At 32.8% G+C, this 23,764-nt stretch overlaps 2 protein-coding genes across 3 annotated transcripts; both read right to left on the reverse strand.

Moving 5' to 3' along the window:
* Positions 1 to 7,046: 7,046 nt before the first annotated feature.
* LOC142237714 (uncharacterized) lies at positions 7,047 to 14,511 on the reverse strand. Of its 2 annotated transcripts, none has more exons than XM_075309109.1 (4): positions 14,234 to 14,511; positions 7,566 to 7,642; positions 7,301 to 7,439; positions 7,047 to 7,234 (listed from the first exon to the last, which is right to left on the reverse strand). In XM_075309109.1, exons 1-4 carry the CDS (start codon positions 14,361 to 14,363, stop codon positions 7,146 to 7,148), a joined length of 435 nt encoding a protein of 144 aa, XP_075165224.1. In that variant the 5' UTR covers positions 14,364 to 14,511; the 3' UTR covers positions 7,047 to 7,145. The 2 variants fall into 2 exon arrangements, with proteins under 2 accessions (XP_075165224.1, XP_075165225.1); XM_075309110.1 differs by having other exon boundaries at positions 7,566 to 7,630; positions 14,234 to 14,501.
* A 6,162-nt stretch (positions 14,512 to 20,673) lies between these two features.
* On the reverse strand, positions 20,674 to 21,467 carry LOC142237716 (uncharacterized). Its single transcript, XM_075309112.1, has 2 exons — positions 21,130 to 21,467; positions 20,674 to 21,067 (listed from the first exon to the last, which is right to left on the reverse strand). The coding sequence occupies exons 1-2, from the start codon at positions 21,174 to 21,176 to the stop codon at positions 20,842 to 20,844; spliced, it is 273 nt and encodes a 90-aa protein (XP_075165227.1). The 5' UTR covers positions 21,177 to 21,467; the 3' UTR covers positions 20,674 to 20,841.
* Positions 21,468 to 23,764: the final 2,297 nt, after the last annotated feature.

A 23,764-nucleotide genomic window follows, 5' to 3' on the forward strand; every position in this document is an offset into this window, starting at 1 on the left:
TTGTTAATATATTTTAAGAAGCTGGCATACGTGCCTTGCATACCAAAGGTCATGGACTAAATCCTATATTTCTTATACCTCGTTCACATTACACTTCCAAAATCCACTTTACCCACATTTCCAATGTCATTTGCCTTATAAAAAAGGGATTTCAAATCTACTTTTATTTATTTTATAATTTTATTCTTATAATTTTATTTAAATTAAATTAAATTTTAATTTTAATTTTAATTTTAATTGAAAATAACACAAACGAAATTGAAAAAAAACCTTTCTCTGGTCCATGATAAAGGGTGATACGGTCAAAATTTGGTCAATATAAACTTGACGTATTTCTTTTGCATTTAAAAAACCTGAACACGCCTCATTTTGAAGGTGTGTGTGTGTGTGGAATGTTGCTCCTATTTTGATTTTGGAATTCACTCTTCAGTTGTCAAAATGCCGTCCAAGCAAGAAGAGCAGCGTATCAAAATTTTGCTCGCGCATCGCGAAAATCCGAGCTACTCGCACGCAAAGCTGGCAAATCGCTAAAAGTTGCCAAATCAACCGTTACAAATGTAATTAAAGTGTTTGGGGAACGTTTGTCGACAGCCAGGAAGTCTGGATCGGGGGGAAATCGAAAACCGGAAGCCGCTGAGACGACAAAGAGAGTTGCCGGTAGTTTCAATCGAAACCCTAACCTCTCTCTCCGAGATGCCGCAAATAAGCTGGGTGTATCGTCTACAACCGTGCATCGAGCCAAAAACGAGCCGGACTATCGACTTACAAGAAGGTAGTGACTCCAAATCGCGATGATAAACAAAATACGACGGCCACAGCGCGATCCCGGAGGCTGTACACGACGATGCTGACGAAGTTTGACTGCGTGGTAATGGACGACGAAACCTACGTCAAAGCCGACTACAAGCAGCTTCCGGGACAGGAGTTTTATACGGCAAAGGAAGGGGAAAGGTAGCAGATATTTTCAAGCACATAAAACTCTCAAAGTTCGCAAGCCATCTGTACCTGTGGCAACATTTTCATAGCTTCCGGGACTGTCAACCAAGAAATTTACGTGAAAGAGTGTTTGAATAAACGTTTGCTGCCTTTCCTGAAGAAACACGGTTGTTCCGTACTGTTTTGGCCGGATTTGGCATCTTGCCATTACGGTAAAAAGGCCATGGAGTGGTACGCCGCCAACAACGTGCAGGTGGTTCCCAAGGACAAGAACCCTTCCAACACGCCAGAGTTCCGCCCAATTGAGAAATACTGGGCTATTGTCAAGCGGAACCTAAAGAAGACCAAAAAACTGCTAAGGACGAACAGCAGTTCAAGGCAAACTTGCTTTCTGCGGCGAAGAAGGTGGACAAGGTGGCTGTACAAAATCTGATGGCAGGTGTCAAGCGTGAGGCCCGGCAATTCGGATTTGGAAAAGCGAAAGCCTAACTGAATATTTTTCCTGAATTTTTTACTAATTGAACTTGAAAAAGAAATTTAATTTGATTTTTTAAATAAACGATTTCACCGATTTACACGCGTTTTCCCTTGACCAAATTTTGACCGTATCACCCTTTAGTCTGAGTAGAAATTTTTTGGGTTTTTTAATCTAATAAAAAGTTGTAAACGTCATATACATGTAAAAACGTAAAAAATGCAGTAAATGTTAAAAATACTTACGGGATCTTTAGATTTGATTTCAAAAACTATTTTTAATATCCTAAGTCGTGAAAACGTATTTTAGATTTTTGTATACCCACCAACATAGAATAGTGATGGGGTAAAGCCCGATCACCCGATTTGATTTCTTGAGTGTGTATATATCCGAATTTTTATCTGATTTGCCTGAAATTCAAAATATAAAGGTTTTTTGGGTTCATAAACAAGTGTGCCGAAGATGGTGTTTGCTTGATAGAGTATCTGTGATCAAATCCACCTGAAATTCTATATATTTTCAAGTAACGCGCACTCAAAAAAAAGTGAACTCTCTATTTCACTAAAGCCAATTCAACTTTATTTTAGTTCATGGAATTATTATGTTTGGAGAAAGTTTCCTCTACTCTAATAATTTTTTGTGTACGTTAGTTAAATTAACTAAAACCGAGGACAAAAATATACTCAAATGAAGCATAAAGATGAACTAAATTCGTATCTTCCACAAAATAGTTCAAAATTTCTTTCAATTTGTAAATTTTACCAAACATGCGTCCATTATGAACTTCGTACGTCACTAAAGACATTCTTGCAATTTTGAACTCCAAGTTTTTCCTTCAAACTACAAAATTTTCTTTAACAAATGAAAAAACTTAGTTATGTCTAATAAATTTTCTTGAATTTGTCGAAAAATATTTACTTATTTTTATGACATCGGCGTGATGCCAACGTTTGTAATACTATTTAGTTAAAATTTTCTACAAATATTCAAAAATTTCTAAAATTAACCAAAAGTTTTCTTCCTGGTGGCTTCACTGTTTTTTCAGTGCAACGAAGAGTTTTAAAAGAAAACAATTTTGTTATTTGATTCTTGGTGGTGGGTATTTAATATTCGGCCCGGCCGAGCTTACGTTCGTATTTACTTGTTTTATAATAATAATATTTTAAAATATTTACTTAAAAGCAATTTGCATAGTTTGCCGGCATAAAATCGTTTGAATGCAACGCGTTTTCAAATAGCTGAAACTGTGAACATTATTGTGGTAACAATCGGATTTAGGTACAATGTTTGGACATGCAAAATACCAACCACGCAGATTTAAATTTATTAATAAACCCGATTTTAATACGGTTATGTGAAATCTGGACTGAAACTGGCAGTAGTACGCCTATATTTTCTTACTATTTTTTTATAAGAGTCTAAACATGCTTGTTTAGACTTTTTTCTAAGAAATTAATTTTAATTGAATTTAAAAAGAATTGAAATTATTTTGTAACTGAAATACAGTTTGAAATCTACTGAAATTGTAAACAAAATACCAAATAGAACTAATGTTTGTATTGACAGGAATGTCATTTATGTTTCGAATCTTCAGATTGTCCTAAAAGTAAAATTAATAGAAAGTCGATAGGTCTGTGAAGCTGCAAAAAAGATACATTCTGACACTTTTATATACGCCGCAACCCAGACTACTAGGTGAGGACTAATTATCGCATAATAAAATAACGATTGGAAATCTGGCCCACTTGTGTCTTTATTCAATAAAGGAAAGTCATCTTCAAATAAAGTAAGACGTAAATGGTTCTAAAACTGTCCGTATTTACTTGTTTTATAATAATAATATTTTGAAATATTTACTTAAAAGCAATTTGCATAGTTTTCTGGCATAAAATCGTTTGAATGCAACGCATTTTCAAATTGCTGAAACTGTGAAAATTGTTGTGGTAACAACAAACTCATTATCAAGCCAAGTTTTTGCTTCCACCGTATTTTTCCCTTCAGAAAACAGTATTTTATCAAAACATGAAATTCTTTTTTTCCATTTTTTTTCACAATAACAAAAGTTGCTTCACAAAAGACGCTCTATCTCACAAACTAATTGACTTACAGACGTCAAATTTTGACACGAATAAATTAAAAGTTGGTACTATATAAAAATAATATGCATTTAATACTAACGACGCCATCTTTGTGTCAGACCGGGGACTTATCAGCCAACCTGTTATTGTCAAAAAGTAAGAATTTTTGGAAGGTTAGCTTTTTCTTACCATTTTTTTATAATGATAAGGCATTCGTAAAAAACTCGTAAAAATTAAATTAATAAAAAGTACGAAATAAACGGTTCTATAAACGTATACTATCCCTTATCATTGAACTTAACATAGAATCGGGCAGCTCTCAGTGATAAGAGAGAAGTTCACCACTGTGGTATCACAAGTGAGGCTGAAATCTCGGGTTGCCACTATACCTAACCTAACCTAGCCTATCTCTGATATGAACTTATACAGATTTCGTAGACTTCGCCACAAACAACATTTTCGAAATTCTCACATATATTATTTTATTATTTTTATGGACTTTGACAGAAAGCCAATGCAACCCAGCAAGCACTAGTGATTCTTCCAGTAATACCGGTAATCAAAAACTTACTACTTGCAGTATTACCCGGTATTTAAAAATAATAACTTACCTGTGTACACCAAAAGTGATTCCTTTTATTAATACCAGTAATTAAATTCATATCTTAAGGTCCGGGTTCGAATCCTGGTGAGACCATCTATTTTTAAAATTATTTTTTTTGTTTTGTTTTATTCTTATTAAATATTTTTGAATACTTCAGTTTTTATAGTAATTTTTTTTTTTTTTTGAATAGTATAACCACTACAGCGTTTGTGGGCGCCGTTACACACAAAAAATAAACATATTAATTGATAATGCCAATAAAATATACCCTTGTTTTCTTAAGTTGAATAATACATCATTTATATTGCTAAATTACAACATTACTACTCCATGCCGTGGAGTAGGGTATAGTGTGTTGGATTACAAAACAGCAGGTCTGAGTTCGATTCCTCCTGGCGTCACAGAGATCTTCAAAGTAAAAAATTTGTACCATAACTATAAACAGTGGGAGAGAAAGAGGGAGAAAAGGCCCGAGAATACGAAACTAACTTGAGAGAGAGAAAAAAATCTATAAGTAGATATGAGAGCAGCAACACGCTCGCTCTTTTTGAGTATATTTATGGTAAAGTTATTATTTTTAAAGAGCTGGTATGCTTGCGACGAAGTACTTATTTTTCGACTGCTGGTATGCTTGCACCGAAGCACTTTCCTCCAATGTCATTCCCATATAAAAGTATTACTGCTGATATATGTACAAATAAGTTGTTACCTAATTTGGCGCAGGCATACTTGTACTCATACCTGGTAATATGAGTTTTTGCTGGGAAATCCTAATATGAACCCATATTAGAAAATTACTTTTCCTTATGAAAAAATAGTAAGAAAATATCGGCATACAACTGGCAGTTGGAATTCACAGAACCCATAGGTGCCTAAATATAAACCCATGGGTTTTATCCTACATATCTTTAGAGACACGACAAGAACGTATGGCCATACTACAGATTTTTTAAACTCTACCACAAATCACATTCTAAAAACAAGTAATGAAAGTCGGGCGGGGCCGACTATTTTATACCCTGCACCACTTTGTAGATCTAAATTTTCGATACCATATCACATCCGTCAAATGTGTATAAAGGTTTGTCCCAAATACATACATTTAAATATCACTCGATCCGGACAGAATTTGATAGACTTCTACAAAATCTATAGACTCAAAATTTAAGTCGGCTAATGCACTAGGGTGGAACACAATGTTAGTTAAAAAATTAAAAAAAAAATGACACGTATAGCTACAATGCTAATTCTACTCGCTGTGCAAAATTTCAACTAAATCGGAGTTAAAAATAAATAAATATATATATATATATATATATATATATATATATATATATATATATATATATATATATATATATATATATATATATATATATATATATATATATATATATATATATATATATATATATATATATATATATATATATATATATATATATATATATATATATATATATATATATATATATATATATATATATATATATATATATATATATATATATATATATATATATATATGGGAGCTATATCTAAATCTGAACCGATTTCTTCCAAAATCAATAGGGTTCTATTCTGAGCCAAAACACATACTTCTGCCAAATTTGAAGTCGATGGATTACAAAAATGTGTTCACGGACAGACGGACATGGCTATATCGACTCAGGAGCCCACCCTGAGCATTTTTTCCAAAGACATCATGTGTCTATCTCGTCTTCTTCTGGGTGTTTCAAACATATGCACTAGCTTATAATACCCTGTTCCACAGTGTGGCACAGGGTATAAATATCAGACTTCGAACATTCACTTATAATTTTTTAATTCTTTGTGATGGGCTATTTTTGGTAAATTTTTTGAAGATGCAAATAAAACAAATTTATTTCATCATTTCCTGGACGTTTCGTCGGCTTTTTTCCGACTTTTTCAACAGGGATTTTATTGATAAACCTATTGAAGGAGTAATAACTTTATATATGAATTTAATTTTTTTCTGGATTTTTTAAGTTTGACTTACAATTTTTTGTTCCTTACATTCCAATTATTTCACTTATTTTATATAAAAACTGAATTTCACGACAATTAAAATATAAATAAATCAATAATCTAATGTAAAACGTGTACAATCAGACTTAAAAACTATTATCACAGAATTGTACTCTCTAAGTTATTGCAATGGAATATTGTGCTTTAGGTTAGGTTAGGTTAGGTGGCAGCCCGATGTATCAGGCTTAGACTATTCAGTCCATTGTGATACCACATTGGTGAACTTCTCTCTTATCACTGAGTGCTGCCCGATTCCATGTTAAGCTAAATGAAAAGGGACCTCCTGTTTTATAGCCGAGTCCGAACGGCGTTCCACATTGCAGTGAAACCACTTAGAGAAGCTTTGAAACCCCCAGAAATGTCACCAGTATTACTGAGTTGGGATAATCCACCGCTGAAAAACTTTTTGGTGTTCGGTCGAAGCATGAATCGAACCCACGACCTTGTGTATGCAAGGCGGGCATGCTAACCATTGCACCATGGTGGCTCCCGTATATTAATATTGTGCTTTTGTATTGTCCTTGTCTTCTTTTGTGTTCATCGATCTTACAATCCTCTGTTGTATTCGTAGGCTTTCGAGTTCTCTTTTCCCCGTCTAGTACTATGACGTTTTCAACTTCACTTATAATGTTTGAAGTCCCCTCCCCAAAGGCCTTCCTACGCCTTTGAAGGTAATATTCCGAACATAAGGAGATGGATAAATAGACCTCAATGTGATGTAAATGTCTATGTATGTCAAGTGTTTAATGGTCATGAGAATTTTGATAGCTATTACCACTATTATCTCCAACGTGTTTTATTTCTTCTTAAAGATTTTTTTAAGTACAAAATTTCATTTCCGTTCCCCAGTGAAAAAAAAACCATCTATCAGTGCCTGTTTGTCTAAATACAAAATTGAGAATAATTATATTACTTTTAATTTTATTTCACGAGTTAGTTTATAAAATGGATGTGAATGTATATCTTGTTGGGAATACTGTTAATAATCAAGAATTGGACTATGCTAATCGAGTAACTGCAATCGTCCTGCTCTAGCCTCACGTAGCACAAAGAATAAAGCAAATATTGGATATAAGATCATGGCGTTTATTGCTAGAAATTAATGTATTAGAATTATTAATTATAAATATTAAACAAAATCGATTTCTGTTGTCTTACCTCCGACACTTATAAATACAAGAAATGCTTTAATGTCACAATGAGCAGCCAATAAAAATACACCGAAAAAGAAAACACAGGATGTTATTGATGCCAGAGTCATTAATACTAACCAGGGTAAAAGGAAAAATGGACTTTTCTAAATAAATAAACGAAACGAAAGAATAATCAATTCATATTTCTAACAAATCATAAAGAGTAGGTATATTATCATATTATCATAATCTCTCAATTTCAGTATGAAACGGAGCAACTACTTACATACCTTTACAATACCAAAAATCATCAATCCCGAAGCTACCACCAATAATGCACATGCACATATAATACCTATTAAAATATCTGAAAAATAAATAATTAATACAAACCGACTGATTAGATCGAGGAGATGACATGAAGTGTTTTTGCCAAACTGTAAATAACAGTTACACTCAAAAAACAGTGAGCCCAACAGGATGGATAATTTTTGAAAATTAAGATTAATTTCAGAAAATTTTAACTAAATTGAATTACAAATGCACACCCCAAAAAAGGTTTATTTGGATCCAAAGATTTTGACCTTCCTTTAAGGATTTTCGTATTGATTCCAAGCCAAAGATGCGGGTTCTTTAAAATAAGGAAATTTTTTTACGACCTACCTGGCTTTAAATCTAGAATCTGTAAAATTAAAATTAGGATACAGATATCATTTATCGAATTTTTCATTTTATTTTTCCGGTATATTAACAAAGACATTCACGTACAAACAAATGCCAGTTTAACAAGTAAGGAAAGTCTAAAGTCGGGCGGGGCCGACTATATTATACCCTGCACCAATTTTGTAGATTTCGATAAATTTTCGATACCATATCACATCCGTCAAATGTGTTGGGTGCTATATATAAAGGTTTGTCCCAAATACATACATTTAAATATCACTCGATTTGGATAGATCTTGATAGACTTTTACAAAATCTATAGACTCAAAATTTAAGTCGGCTAATGCACTAGGGTGGAACACAATGTTAGTAAAAAACAAGTAAGGAAAGTCTAAAGTCGGGCAGGGCGGACTATATTATACTCTGCACCACTTTGTAAGTCCACATTTTCGATACCATATCAAATCCGTCCAATGTGTTGGATGCTATATGAATCCATACACATATACTCGTTATATCTGAACAGATCTGTACAGAGTTCTGCAATAGTTATAGATTTTACATTTAAGTCGGCTAATGCGCTGAGGTGGAACACAATGTTAGTTCAGAACCAACATGAACCAATTTTGAGGCAACTTCGCAAAAGTGTATTTATGATTTATCGGTCGATAGATGTGTAATAGAGTAATAGGAAAATTTGAGTCATTTTGATAAGTTTTCGACTTAGCAGTGGCGATTTGATAAGGAAAATGTAGGTATTTCGGCCGGTTTTGCCTAAATAGGAAAAACATATATATGGAATCTATATCGAAATCTGAACCGATTGCAATCAAATTTCACATGCATTGTTACTATATTGAATCTACTCCCTGTGTAAAATTTCACGGAAATCGGATTATAACTTTGACCTCTGTGGTCGTATGACGGAAAATCGGGCGAAAGATATACATGGGAGCTATATCAAAATCTGAACAGATTTCAACCAAAATAAACACGCATATGCAGAACCTTAATTCTACTGCCTGTGCAAAGTTTCAAGTTCAATTCTACTCCCTCTTCAAAATTTCACGTAAATCAGAGTAGCACTTTTGCCTCTGTGGGCATATTAGTCCAAATCGGGCGAATGATATATATGGGAGCTATATCTAAATCTGAACCGACTTCAACTAAATTTAGCACAATTAACGATACTATAAAACGTACTCCTTGTGCAAAATTTCAAGCAACTCAGGGCAAAACTCTGGCTTTTGAGGCCATATAAATCCAAGTCGGTTTAACCGATTTTAACCAAATTAAGCACACTTAACGATACTATTAAACGTACTTGTTGTACAAAATTTGAAGCAAATCAGGGAAAAACTCTGGTTTTTGGGGCCATATAAGTCCAAATCGGTTGAAAAATATATATGTGGGAGCTATATCTAAATCTGAACCCATTTTAACTAAATTTGGCACAATTAACTATACTATTAAATGTACTCCTTGTACAAAATTGTAATCAAATCAGGGCAAAACTCTGGCTTTTGAAGTCATATAAGTCAAAATCGGACGAAAGTTATATAGGGGAGCTATATCTAAATCTGAACCGATTTCAACTAAATTTGGCACAATTAACGATACTATTAAACGCACTCGTTGAAGCAAATCAAGACAAAACTCTCGCTTTTGCGGCCATAGAAGTCCAAATCGGACGAAAGATATATATGGGAGCTACACATAAATCTGAACCGATTTAGCTTATATTTTGTAGTTTTTACGGGACTGACAAAACATTCAGATGTACAAAATTTGAAGAACGTCGGTTCATAAATACGTGAATTATGATCAAATCGGTGATAACTATATGTGGCAGCTATATCTAAATATGAACCGATTTTTTCAAAATCAATAGCGATTGTCTTCTACCCGAAGAAGGACGTTATGTCAAATTTGAGGACGATCGGACTTAAACTGTGACCTGTACTTGGTGCACAAAATTACATATACAGACAGACGGACAGACAGACAGACAGACGGACGGACATCGCTAAATCGACTCAGAATTTAATTCTAAGCCGATCGGTATACTAAAAGATGGGTCTATGACAATTATTTCTTGGCGTTACATACAAATGCACAAACTTATTATTCCCTGTACCACAGTAGTGGTGAAGGGTATAAATATGGGAAACATTTAAATCTGAAGCAATTTTAAGGAAACTTCGCAAAAGTTTATTTATGATTTATCGCTCGATATATATGTATTAGAAGTTTAGGAAAATTAGTCATTTTTACAACTTTTCGACTAAGCAGTGGTTAAATCGCCACAAGGAAAATGTTGGTATTTTGACCATTTTTGTCGAAATGAGAAAAATATATATATATGGGAGCTATATCTAAATCTGAACCGATGTCAACCAAATTTGGCACGCATAGTTACTATGCTAATTCTACTCCCTATGCAAAATTTCAATTAAATCGGAGCAAAAAATTGGCCTCTGTGGGCAAATGAGTGTAAATCGGGCGAAAGCTATATATGGGAGCTATATCTAAATCTGAACCGATTTGGCTGATATTTTGCAAGTTTTTCGAGACTCATAAAATATTCGAATGTACGGAATTTGAGGAAGATCGGTTGATATACACGCCAATTATGACCAGATCGGTGAAAAATATATATGGCAGCTATATCTAAATCTGAATCGATTTTTTCCAAAATCAAAAGGGATCGTCTTTGAGCCGAAACAGGACCCTATACCAAATTTTAGAACAATCGGACAAAAACTGCGAGCTGTACTTTGCACACAAAAATACATCAACAGACAGACAGACGGACAGATAGACAGACAGGCAGACGGACATCGCTAAATCTACTCAGAATTTAATTCTAAGCTGATCCGTATACTAAAAGGTTGGTCTATGATTACTCCTTCTTGGCGTTACATACAAATGCACACACTTATTACACCCTGTACCACAGTAGTGGTGAAGGGTATAAAAATCCAAATTATGACGGATACTTCGAAGTAAAAAATATTTTTTTAATTCCAAAAAAACTTTAAACCAAAGATACTAAATCCTCAAAATAAGTCCTGGCCTATATTTGAAGCGTTTTCATCTTAAATCTAAAGATTCAATATTACAGTTTAATTTAAGGACGATTTCTTTAAATCAATGGATTTTGAAATGCACTTTCACTCATATCTGCACTCAGAAACAAGTGAGTGCAGTGCACTAAAGCTGATTTAATTCTATTTTAGTTCACGGAATTATTAAGTTTTAAGAAAGTTTCCATGACTTTAATAATTTTTTTCGTACGTTAAATTAACTAAAGCATAGGAAAAAATTATACACAAAGGCTGCATAAAGATTAACTACACTGAAAAAAATATTGTCGTGAGGTCAAAGATTTCATGTCTTTAAAATACGAATGCAAATTTTGCTTAGCATAGAAGACGCATTTCTGCAATTTAAAGTTTTTTTCTTTGTCCAAAAGTCGATAAACTTTTCAATGAAGTCGTAATATCCTTATAATTAAGTGATTTGACTTAAAAATGGGTATCATAACATGAAAGAAAAAATGTTTGGGCTAAGGTCAACTTGACTTTAATAATTCGGAAAAATTCTTTAAATTTAATGAATTTGTCTTTAAATTTGTTGCCTTTTTGCGTCTTGACTATAAAGCAAAAAATCGTTCAAATTTAGGACATGTTGTTCAAACCTTTATTTTAAAAATGTTTTTTACTTGAAACATAGCATAATTTCTACTGGATGTCGAGTCTTAATTTGGAAAATAAAGTTGTCCTTAACTCGTTTTTAAAGGACTTTGATAGCATATGAAGAAAATAAGCTGAGAAAGCAAAAAATTAAAATTTTCTTCCTAGAAGCAAGTACACAAAACCCAAATTTAACAGAGAATTGTGTCTTAAAAGTATCCTTTCTTGTATTCTCCGCTTCTTTGGCTTGGAATCAATACCAAATTTTTTAAAGTAAAGACAAAATCTTTGGAACCGGGCATGCTTTTTTTCTGTGTAAATTCGAGTCTCCCAAAAAATAGTTCAGAATTTCTTAAAATTTATAAAGTTTACCAATAATGCGACTATCAAGAACTTCGTGTGGCACTAAAGACAATTTTGTAATTTTTAACTGCAATTTTTTCCTTCAAACTTCTAAAATTTGTTAAATAAGTAAAAAAATAATAATTTTGTCCAATAAATTTTCTTGAATTTTTCGAAAATTATTTACTTATTTTTGTGAAATCGGTGTGACATTTGCATTTTTGATACAGTTTAGTCAAAAATTTCTAAAATTATTATTTTCTTTGATTTTCTTCGACCTTTTTATGTTATAATATAATAAATTAATGATTTTTCTAACTCGAGGTCTTTTTTGAATATTTTATTTATTTTTTCCCAATATTTCGCGATTGTCATATTGATTGTAGACCCCCTAAAGAATCGATTCAATATGACAATCGCGAAATATTGGGACAAATAAATAAAATATATAAAACATATGCGCACTGAAAAAAAAGCATACTCGGTTCCAAAGATTTTGTCTTTACTTTAAAAAATTTGGTATTGATTCCGAGCCAAATAAGCGGAGAATACAAGTAAGGATACTTTTAAGACACAATTCTCTTTTAAATTTAGGTTTTGTGTACTTGCTCCTAGGAAGCAAATTTTAATTTTTCGCTTTCTCAGCTTTTTTTCTTCATATGCTATCAAAGTCCTTTAAAAACGAGTTAACGGCAACTTTATTTTCCAAATTAGGACTCGACTTCCAGTAGAAATTATGCTATGTTTGAAGTAAAAAACTTCTTTAAAATAAAATTTTAAAAAACATGTCCTATATTTGAACGATTTTTTGATTTGTAGTCAAGATGCAAAAAGACAACAAATTTAAAGATAATTTCATTAAATTGAAAGAATTTTTCTGAATTATTAAAGTCAAGTTGACCTTAGCCTATAAATTTTTTCTTTCAGGTTAAGATACCCATTTTTAAGTCAAATCACTTAATTATAAGGACAATACGACTTCATTGAAAAGTTTATCGACTTTTGGACAAAGAAAATAACTTTATTTTAGAGAAATGCGTCTTCTATGCCAAGCAAAATTTGTATTCGTATTTTAAAGACATGAAATCTTTGATTTCACGACAATATTTTTTTCAGTGCGCTAACTTCCACAGTGTGGCGCAGGGTATAATAATAATTTTGTCCAATAAATTTTCTTGAATTTGTCGAAAATTATTTACTTATTTTTGTGAAATCGGTGTGACATTTGCATTTTTGATACAGTTTAGTCAAAAATTTTTAAAATTATTATTTTCTTTGATTTTCTTCGACCTTTTTATGTTATAATTAGAGGTGTGCACGTGACACGAAAATGTCGTAACTCACGAAAATTTTCGTGACTCACGCGTGAGTCGTGAGTCACGCTCATGGCAACGGCGTGAGTGTGCGTGAGCGTGAGCGTGATTAACAAACCAAAATGTCGTGCGTGAGCGTGAGTCACGAAAATATTATCTTCGTGAGTGTGCGTGAATAAAGATGTACGCTCACGAAAATAATCCTGCTCACCAACATAAAACGCTTAAGAGTTAAATTCATTTACAATTTTAGTGACACCTGGGATGTTAAGAGTGTAATAACGCTCTCGATTTTAATAAAGCTCATGTTTTCAGACGCCTCGCTAAGGTAAATTACTCAAAAAATTGATCGTGAGTCACGATATTTTTCGTGAGTCACGGTATTTTTCGTGAGTCACGACATTTTCGTGCGTGAGTACAAATTTTCTTTTCGTGAGTGTGCGTGAGCGTGAGTCCTACCAAACAATATCGTGCGTGAGTAAGATTTTTCCTTCGTGAGTGTGCGTGAGTAAAATATTATTCACGTGCACACCTCTAGTTATAATATAATAAATTAATGATTTTTCTAACTCGAGGTCTTTTTTGAATATTTTATTTATTTTTGCCCAATATTTCGCGATTGTCATATTTATTTGTATTGTAGACCCCCTGAAGAATCGATTCAATATGACAATCACGAAATATTGGGACAAATAAATAAAATATTCAAAAAAGACCACGAGTTTGAAAAATCATTAATTTATTATTATTTTCTAAAATTTATTTAATTATTCTAAAATTAATTAAAATTTTCTTTCCTGGTTCACTGTTTTTTCAGTGTGTCATTTCACTCAAAATAAAATATGATCGTTTAAATTTGTTACACTTTGTGTCAACTACCATTTAGTCTTTATATTTAGTGAGATATCCATTTTTTTTCAATATCTGATGTATTTTATATCATACCCAAAAACATTTTCTCGACATTGTTTATTGTCGTCACCACATGCAAAAGGACAACTGCAGCCGTTAAGAATGTAATCAACGTTGTGGATCCGCTTAATATTCCATGAATGTGTAGAGCCTTTAAATGCATTTTACTTTGTATTTTCTGCTTTTCCGTTTTAGAAATTTCTTATTCAACGTTTGGCGATGTCTGTACAACTAAACTGATTTGTACATTTTTCATACTTCTCAAAAAGTAAACAAAATGAAAATGCTGACCCAAGATATCCTGTAATTTTGCCGAATCAGCATGTTAAATGTTTATGGATTCTTTATTGATTCACCACACAGAGAGACAAAGCGTAACGAAAAACAAAAAACTATTAGCTCTCTTTTATTAGCGCAAGATCAAATGTAGTGTTGCCAACTATTGATAAGTAAAAATAGCTTAATCAAATTAAATTTGTAGTAGGAAAAAGCTAAATTTTGTAAAAAAAAAATAGCAAAATACAAATGGGTAAATGAAATTTATTTAATTTTCGAATTACTTTAAACCATTTTACTATTTTAAATTTAAATTCCAGTGTAAATTAAATTTAATTCCAGTGTAGAATATCGCTTTTGTCCATATCTATTTCGGGATTAGAGAACAAAAACAAATATGAATTTTCAAAATATTACCCATCTTTACACTTTTGCATTCGATTCATTCAATTGTCGAAGTACGAGGGCGGTTCGGAAACTTCTTAGTCTATCAATGAAAGGGAATAGTTAGTTTTTCTAAAATAATTTTATTTTTCAATATAATCTCCTGAAACTTCGATACACTTAGTCCAAAGCTTTTCTGACAATTCTATCCCTTGATTAAAATAATTTTCCTCAAGGTTTTCAAAATAATGGTTTACAACTGTAATTGCATCTTCATTTGAGATAAAACGCTTGCCAGCAAGGATTTTTTTTAGATTTGGGAACAAGTAAAAGTCACTGGGAGCTAAATCTGAAAATAAAGGGTGATACGGTCAAAATTTGGTCAATATAAACTTGACGTATTTCTTTCAATTTTGCATTTAAAAAACCTGAACACCCCTCATTTTGAAGGTGTGTGTGTGTAGAATGTTGCTCCTATTTTGATTTTGGAATTCACTTTTCAGTTGTCAAAATGCCGTCCAAGTAAGAAGAGCAGCGTATCAAAATTTTGCTCGCGCATCGCGAAAATCCGAGCTACTCGCACGCAAAGCTGGCAAAATCGCTAAAAGTTGCCAAATCAACCGTTACAAATGTAATTAAAGTGTTTGGGGAACGTTTGTCGACAGCCAGGAAGTCTGGATGGGGGGGAAATCGAAAACCGGAAGCCGCTGAGACGACAAAGAGAGTTGCCGGTAGTTTCAAGCGAAACCCTAACCTCTCTCTCCGAGATGCCGCAAATAAGCTGGGTGTATCGTCTACAACCGTGCATCGAGCCAAAAAACGAGCCGGACTATCGACTTACAAGAAGGTAGTGACTTCAAATCGCGATGATAAACAAAATACGACGGCCAGCGCGATCCCGGAGGCTGTACACGACGATGCTGACGAAGTTTGAATGCGTGGTAATGGACGACGAAACCTACGTCAAAGCCGACTACAAGCAGCTTCCAGGACAGGAGTTTTATACGGCAAAAGGAAGGGGAAAGGTAGCAGATATTTTCACGCACATAAAACTGTCAAAGTTCGCAAAGAAATATCTGGTTTGGCAAGCCATCTATACCTGTGGCTTGAAAAGCAGCATTTTCATAGCTTCCGGGACTGTCAACCAAGAATATTACGTGAAAGAGTGTTAGGTTAGGTGGCAGCCCGATGTATCAGGCTCACTTAGACTATTCAGTCCATTGTGATACCACATTGGTGAACTTCTCTCTTATCACTGAGTGCTGCCCGATTCCATGTTAAGCTCAATGGCAAGGGACCTCCTTTTTATAGCCGAGTCCGAACGGCGTTCCACATTGCAGTGAAACAACTTTGAGAAGTTTTGAAACTCTCAGAAATGTCACCAGCATTACTGAGGTGGGATAATCCACTGCTGAAAAACTTTTTGGTGTTCGGTCGAAGCAGGAATCGAACCCACGACCTTGTGTATGCAAGGCGGGCATGCTAACCATTGCACCACGGTGGCTCCCGTGAAAGAGTGTTTGAATAAACGTCTGCTGCCTTTCCTGAAGAAACACGGTTGTTCCGTACTGTTTTGGCCGGATTTGGCATCTTGCCATTACGGTAAAAAGGCCATGGATTGGTACGCCGCCAACAACGTGCAGGTGGTTCCCAAGGACAAGAATCCTCCCAACACGCCAGAGCTCCGCCCAATTGAGAAATACCGGGCTATTGTCAAGTGGAACCTAAAGAAGACCAAAAAAACTGCTAAGGACGAGCAGCAGTTCAAGGCAAACTGACTTTCTGCGGCGAAGAAGGTGGACAAGGTGGCTGTACAAAATCTGATGGCAGGTGTCAAGCGTGAGGCCCGTCAATTCGGATTTGGAAAAGCGAAAGCCTAACTGAATATTTTTCCTGAATTTTGTACTAATTGAACTTGAAAAAGAAATTTAATTTGATTTTTTAAATAAACGATTTCACCGATTTACACGCGTTTTCCCTTGACCAAATTTTGACCGTATCACCCTTTAAGGTGGATGGTCAAGCAACTCTTACTTTAATTCGTTGATTTTAGCCAATGTTAAAACACTCTTGTGCACTGGTGCGTTGTTTTGATGAAAAATTATTTTTTTTTGTTTGTTTTATAAGCCAGGACGTTTTTCTCGAATTTGTACATTTAATAGATCCAAAAGGTTGCAATAGTACTCTGAATTTATTGTTTTACCCTTTTCCAGATAGTCAATCAATAAAATGCCTTTGAAGTCCCAAAAAACCGTTGCCGTTACCAGCCGATTGAATTGTTTTTGCCTTCTTTGGGGCACTTCCTCCAGATTCAGTCCATTGTTTGGATTGTTCTTTTGTCTCTGGAGTATAACAGGTTGGGTGATAAGTCCCTGGTCTGACACATAGATGGCGTCGCTAGTATTCAATAAATTATTTTTATATAGTACCAACCTTCAAATGATTCGTGTCAAAATTTGACGTCTGTAAGTCAATTAGTTTCAGAGATAAATAGATTTACAATCTATTGAAGCTTTTGTGAAGCAACTTTTGTTATTGTGAAAAAAAAATGGAAAAAAAGGAATTTGGCGTTTTGATAAAATACTGTTTTCTGAAGGGAAAAGATACGGTGGAAGCAAAAACTTAGCTTGATAATGAGTTTCCGGACTCTGCCCCAGGGAAATCAACGCTAATTGATTGGTATGCAAAATTCAAGCGTGGTGAAATGAGCACGGAGGACGGTGAACGCAGTGGACGCCCGAAAGAGGTGGTTACCGACGAAAACATCAAAAAAATCCACAAAATGATTTTGAATGACCGTAAACTGAAGTTGATCGAGATAGCAGAGGCCTTAAAGATATCAAAGGAACGTGTTGGTCATAGCATTCATCAATATTTGGATATGCGGAAGCTCTGTGCAAAATGGGTGCAGCGCGAGTTCACATTTAACCAAAAACAACAACGTGTTGATGGATTTGAGCGGTCTTTGCAGCTGTTAACTCGTCATATACCCTAGTTTTTCCGTCGATATGTGACAATGGATGAAACATGGCTCCATCACTATACTCCTGAATCCAATCGACAGTCGGCTGAGTGGACAGCGACCGGTGAACCGTCTCCGAAGCGTGGACACACTCAAAAGTCCGCTGGCAAAGTAATGGCATCTGTTTTTTGGGATGCGCATGGAATAATTTTTATCGATTATCTTGAGAAGGGAAAAACCATCAACAGTGACTATTATATGGCGTTATTGGAGCGTTTGAAGGTCGAAATCGCGGCAAAACGGCCCCATATGAAGAAGAAAAAAAGTGTTGTTCCACCAAGACAACGCACCGTGCCACAAGTCATTGAGAACGATGGCAAAAATTCATGAATAGGGCTTCGAATTGCTTCCCCACCCACCGTATTCTGCAGATCTCGCCCCAGCGACTTTTTCTTGTTCTCAGACCTCAAAAGGATGCTCGCAGGGAAAAAATTTGGCTACAATGAAGAGGTGATCGCCGAAACTGAGGCTTATTTTGAGGCAAAACCGAAGGAGTTCTACCAAAATGGTATCAAAAAATTGGAAGGTCGTTATAATCGTTGTATCGCTCTTGAAGGGTACTATGTTGAATAATAAAAATGAATTTTGACAAAAAAATGATTTTTTCTTTGTTAGACCAAGGACTTATCAGACAACCTGTTAGCCCCCATATAAACCGATCCCCAGATTTAACCTCCGGAGCCTCTTGGAAGAGCAAAATTCATCCGCTCCGAAATTTTGTGCATAGTGTTGTTATATGGTCTTTAACAACCATACAAAAATTGGTCCACATCGGCCCATAATTATATATAGCCCTCATATAAACCGATCCCCAGATTTGGTTTGCGAATCCTCTAAGAGATGCATATTTCATCCGATCCGGTTGAAATTTGGTACGTGGTGTTAGTATACGGTCTCTAACAACCATGCCAGAATTGATCCATATCGATCCATAATTATATATAGCCCCCATATAAACCGATCCCCAGATTTAACCTCCGGAGCCTCTTGAAGGAGCAAAATTCATCCGATCCGGTTAAAATTTAGTACATTGCCCTAGTATATGACCGGTAACAACCATGTCAAAATTGGTCCGTATCGATCTATAGTTATATATAGCCCCCAAATAAACCGATCCCCAATAACAGAAAAATTGGCCCTAAACACGATTGCCACTCGAGCAAAAAATAATCTGCCAAAATTTTATTACCATAGAAAATTTTGTCAAAATTTTATCTTTCTATAGAAAAAATTTTCAAAATTTTATTTCTATAGAAAATTTTATTTCTTTAGAAAATTTTGTCAAAACATAGTTTCTATAGGAAATGTTAAAAATTTATTTCTATAGAAAATTTTGTCAAAATTTTATTTCTATAGAAAATGTTTTTCAGAATTGAATTTCTGTAGAAAATTTTGTCAGAATTTTATTTCTATAGAAAATTTATGATGCACCACTTAGTTGGAGAGGAATTCTTTGCAAAATCTTCCAAAATACCAATAATTCTACCATTCTACCAAACAGTAAAAAATCTGCCATTTTTGGTATAATCGTTTATAATTTATAATTTTATATAGCTTCCATATAAAGCGACCCCCATATTTCAATTTTGGCTTTATAATTACCGCACAAAAGTTAATATCTGTTCGTAATTATTTCTTTCCCATATATACCGGTCCAGAACTTAATATATACGTATTTAATCGATGTTTGTTTTGCCTAATTATATTCCGCATGGACTAAATTACAATTTGGAAGATGATGTTAAGAAGTTTTAAGATGCCTTGCCATCGGCCGCAACCCAAGTAATTCAGTTGGAATGACCGTATTTAGTAGAAGTTTCTACGCAATCCATGGTAGAGATTCGGCCTGGCCGAGCTTACGGCCGTATATACTTGTTCAGTTTGAAGCAAAAGTGTTGCTTTCAAAAAGAAAATTCAACTCTTCAATCAACTGACGCACGCATGTTGTGTAACTCAACCTTTGGTAGATAGGTAGAATTCTCGATGTTTTGGTAGACTTTGCAAAATATTTCTCTCCAAGTAAAAGATAATAAATAGAATTTTTTTACAGAAATTTCGACAAAATTTTCTATAAAAATAACATTTTGAAAAAAATTTTGAAATAAAATTTTGACAAAATTTTCTATAGAAACAAAATGTTGAGACAATTTTCTACAGAAATAAAATGTTGAGAAAATTTTCTATAGAAATAAAATTTCGAAAAAATTTTCTATAGAAATAAAATTTCGAAAAAATTTTCTATAGAAATAAAAGTTTGCGAAAATTTTCTATAGAAATTAAATTTTGAGAAAATTTTCTATAGAAATAAAATTTTGAGAAAAGTGTCTATAGAAATAAAATTTTGAGAAATTTTTCTATAGAAATAAAATTTAGAGAAAATTTTTTATAGAAATAAAAGTTTGAGAAAATTTTCTATAGCAATAATATTTAGGGAAATTTTCTATAGAAATAAAATTTTGAAAAAATTTCTATCGAAATAATATTTTGAGAAAATTTTCAATCGAATTAAAATTTTGTGAAATTTTTCTACAGAAATAAAAGTTTGAGAAAATTTTCTATGCAAATAAAATTTTGATTCATACGCGTAAAAAATGTTTCGAAACACCATGAACCTTTTTTGAGCGATTAACAAATTGTTTAGGATCAAACGCGTACAAATTTAGTTGATGGTCTATTCGTTTTGGATTGAATTACGATCTCGGATAAATGCACGATACCATCATTAAACACTGGTCCTTGACGGAAATTAAATTATCAAGTTTAATGTTTTTAAATACAGAACTACAAATCATTATTTATTTATTTATATTTATTCGAATAAATTAATTAACCTAAGTAATATACACTATTATGGCAAGTTTAATTTTAATCTAAATCAATTAAATTGATCTTTTTGTAATGGTTTCACAAAATATAGCATTATTGAGAATGTCCCAAATAAGCACAACATATTCATGGCCTAATATTCAATTTCACTTATTTTATGTTTCTTTTCGTGTTTCGACCAGCCTGGTGGGGAATTTGGTAAAGGAACCCATTCATTTTGGATAACCGGTGTCCAAACCTTCTTCCAGAGAGGTACATAGATTGTTTTTGCTCGCCAATACTTAACCCAACGAGATTTCCAAGTCTCTTTGCGGGCCCAAAAACCTTCTTTTTCGGGATCTGAAGCCGTATGCTCGATTCTACAATGAAATGATCAGTTGAAGATATACAACACTAATAGGAATGAAATAACCTAACTCACATTTCAGCTTTTGTAGTAGTTAAACTGGAGGCAAAGGTGTTCAGCATGAAAATCACTGCACATAGTAATAAAAAGGCGGCAAACTGAAATGTTTAACAGAATTTTTTTAAGAAATTTACCATACTTTATTTTCTCAAACACACTCACTTTCATTTTTTTTAATTTTTTCTTTTTTTTACTATAATTCCTTATTTTGATAACTTCCGTTTTTTTTAATGAATGACTTTTCACTTCAAGGTTTGTTGGTCAAATCTTAAGTGCAACATATTGGATATACAAATAAATACCAGCTTTTTGATATTTTGTCAACAAAAAATACGTAACATAACTAATTCACCACCCTTTTAAATTATTCACCACACGATTGATCCATAATCCGTCGTAGACTGCAATGAACACATGAAGATATAAAAATGTAAGCGAACATGATTACGCTCGACTATTATCTCGCGACTCTTATGGTGTGGTCAGTTACCTGCAACCAATGACCACTTATCATTCAAGCCACATGAGCGTTTAATAGAGTAGTCGGCATTTCAATTGTTGCATTGGCCACCAAATAAAAATGAGACCTATTTAAACAGGAACATGAAATCAAATATTATCTAATACTAAAAAAAAACACATTTAGTGAATTCAGGTTTATTGTATACAAAATTTCGACAAATTGCCTATAGAAAATAAATGATGACGAAATTTGCTATAGAAAGTTAGATTTAACAAAAATTACAATGGAAAACCAATATCGACGAAATATTGTAAGCAGATAAATTTCGAATTTCGAATTCTTATTCTGAGAAACTTCCTATAGAAAGTAAATTTAGACGAAATTTTGAGAATATTTTCTATACAAATAAAATTTTGAGAAAATTTTCTATACAAATAAAATTTTGAGAAAATTTTCTATACAAATAAAATTTTGAGAAAATTTTCTATACAAATAAAATTTTGAGAAAATTTTCTATACAAATAAAATTTTTACAAAAATTGCTATAGAAATTTCATAGAGAAATGAAATTTTGACAAAATTTCCTAGAGAAATGAAATTTTGACAAATTTTCCTAGAGAAATGAAATTTTGACAAAATTTCCTAGAGAAATTAAATTTTGACAAAATTTCCTAAGAAATGAAATTTTGACAAAATTTCCTATAGAAATGAAATTTTGACAAAATTTCTTATAGAAATGAAATTTTGACAAAATTTTCTTATAGAAATGAAATTTTGACAAAATTTACTAGCGAAATGAAATTTTGACAAAATTTCCTATAGAAATGAAATTTTGACAAAATTTCTTATAGAAATGAAATTTTGACAAAATTTACTAGAGAAATGAAATTTTGACAAAATTTCCTAGAGAAATTAAATTTTGACAAAATTTCTTATAGAAAGGAAATTTTGACAAAATTTTCTAGAGAAATGAAATTTTTACAAAATTTCCTATAGAAATGAAATTTTGACAAAATTTCTTATAGAAAGGAAATTTTGCAAAATTTTCTTATAGAAATGAAATTTTGACAAAATTTTCTAGAGAAATGAAATTTTGACAAAATTTCTTAGAGAAATTAAATTTTGACAAAATTTCCTAGAGAAATTAAATTTTGACAAAATTTTCTAGAGAAATGAAATTTTTACAAAATTTCCTATAGAAATGAAATTTTGACAAAATTTCTTATAGAAAGGAAATTTTGACAAAATTTCCTATAGACATGAAATTTTGAAACTTGACACAATTTACTAGAAATTTTGAAATTTTGACAAAATTTCCTAGAGAAATGAAATTTTGACAAAATTTCCTAGAGAAATGAAATTTTGACAAAATTTCCTAGAGAAATGAAATTTTGACGAAATTTCTTAGAGAAATGAAATTTTGACAAATTTTCCTAGAGAAATGAAATTTTGACAAAATTTCCTAGAGAAATGAAATTTTGACAAAATTTCCTATAGAAATGAAATTTTGACAAAATTTCCTATAGAAATGAAATTTTAACAAAATTTCCTATAGAAATGAAATTTTAACAAAATTTTCTATAGAAATGAAATTTTGACAAAATTCCCTATAGAAATGAAATTTTGACAAAATTCCCTATAGAAATGAAATTTTGACAAAATTTCCTATAGAAATGAAATTTTGACAAAATTTATTAGTCTGCTTATTATTCTATTTGGAAAATCGTTTGTGGTCAATATTTGTCTTATCTTTATTTCATTCTCCTTGTGGAATTCTGCATCACTTATCCTTAAGATTCGATCTATAAAATTGATTGCTGTCATATGGATTATACTTTTATTGTGTTTTGCATTATAATTTATTAGTCGTCCAGTTGCTGTTGGTTTTTGATACCAATTCAGCCTCAAACAATTATCATCTCTCAGTATGTTACAGTCTAAATATGGTAGCTTGTTATCCTTCTCTAACTCTATTGTAAATTGTATTTGACTGTGGAATGAGTTTAATGCGTCAAGAGTACTTTCCACGTCGGTTTTCTTTACTATCGCAAATATGTCGTCCACATATTTTGTTATAATTCGAGGTTTCGGTATCTTGCTTAAGGACACGTCTAGTAGCTCTTCCATGATGATGTCAGCAATTATTGGAGATGCTGTTCATATGTCTTATCTTCATATTTGAAGTAC

The sequence above is a fragment of the Haematobia irritans genome, chromosome 5 (assembly GCF_050003625.1).
Source record: "Haematobia irritans isolate KBUSLIRL chromosome 5, ASM5000362v1, whole genome shotgun sequence".
Lineage (NCBI taxonomy): Eukaryota > Metazoa > Arthropoda > Insecta > Diptera > Muscidae > Haematobia > Haematobia irritans.

Bases quoted from the DNA above. Each gene is read 5' to 3' on its own strand.
- LOC142237714 (XM_075309109.1), bottom strand. From the start codon at position 14,363: ATGCATTTAAAGGCTCTACACATTCATGGAATATTAAGCGGATCCACA. The intron at 7,440-7,565 runs GTATGTAAGTAG...TTATTTATTTAG, and splicing joins TGATTTTTGGTATTGTAAAG to AAAAGTCCATTTTTCCTTTT. The intron at 7,235-7,300 runs GTAAGACAACAG...ATTAATTTCTAG, and splicing joins TGTATTTATAAGTGTCGGAG to CAATAAACGCCATGATCTTA.
- LOC142237716 (XM_075309112.1), bottom strand. From the start codon at position 21,176: ATGCTGAACACCTTTGCCTCCAGTTTAACTACTACAAAAGCTGAAAT. The intron at 21,068-21,129 runs GTGAGTTAGGTT...ATTTCATTGTAG, and splicing joins ACTACTACAAAAGCTGAAAT to AATCGAGCATACGGCTTCAG.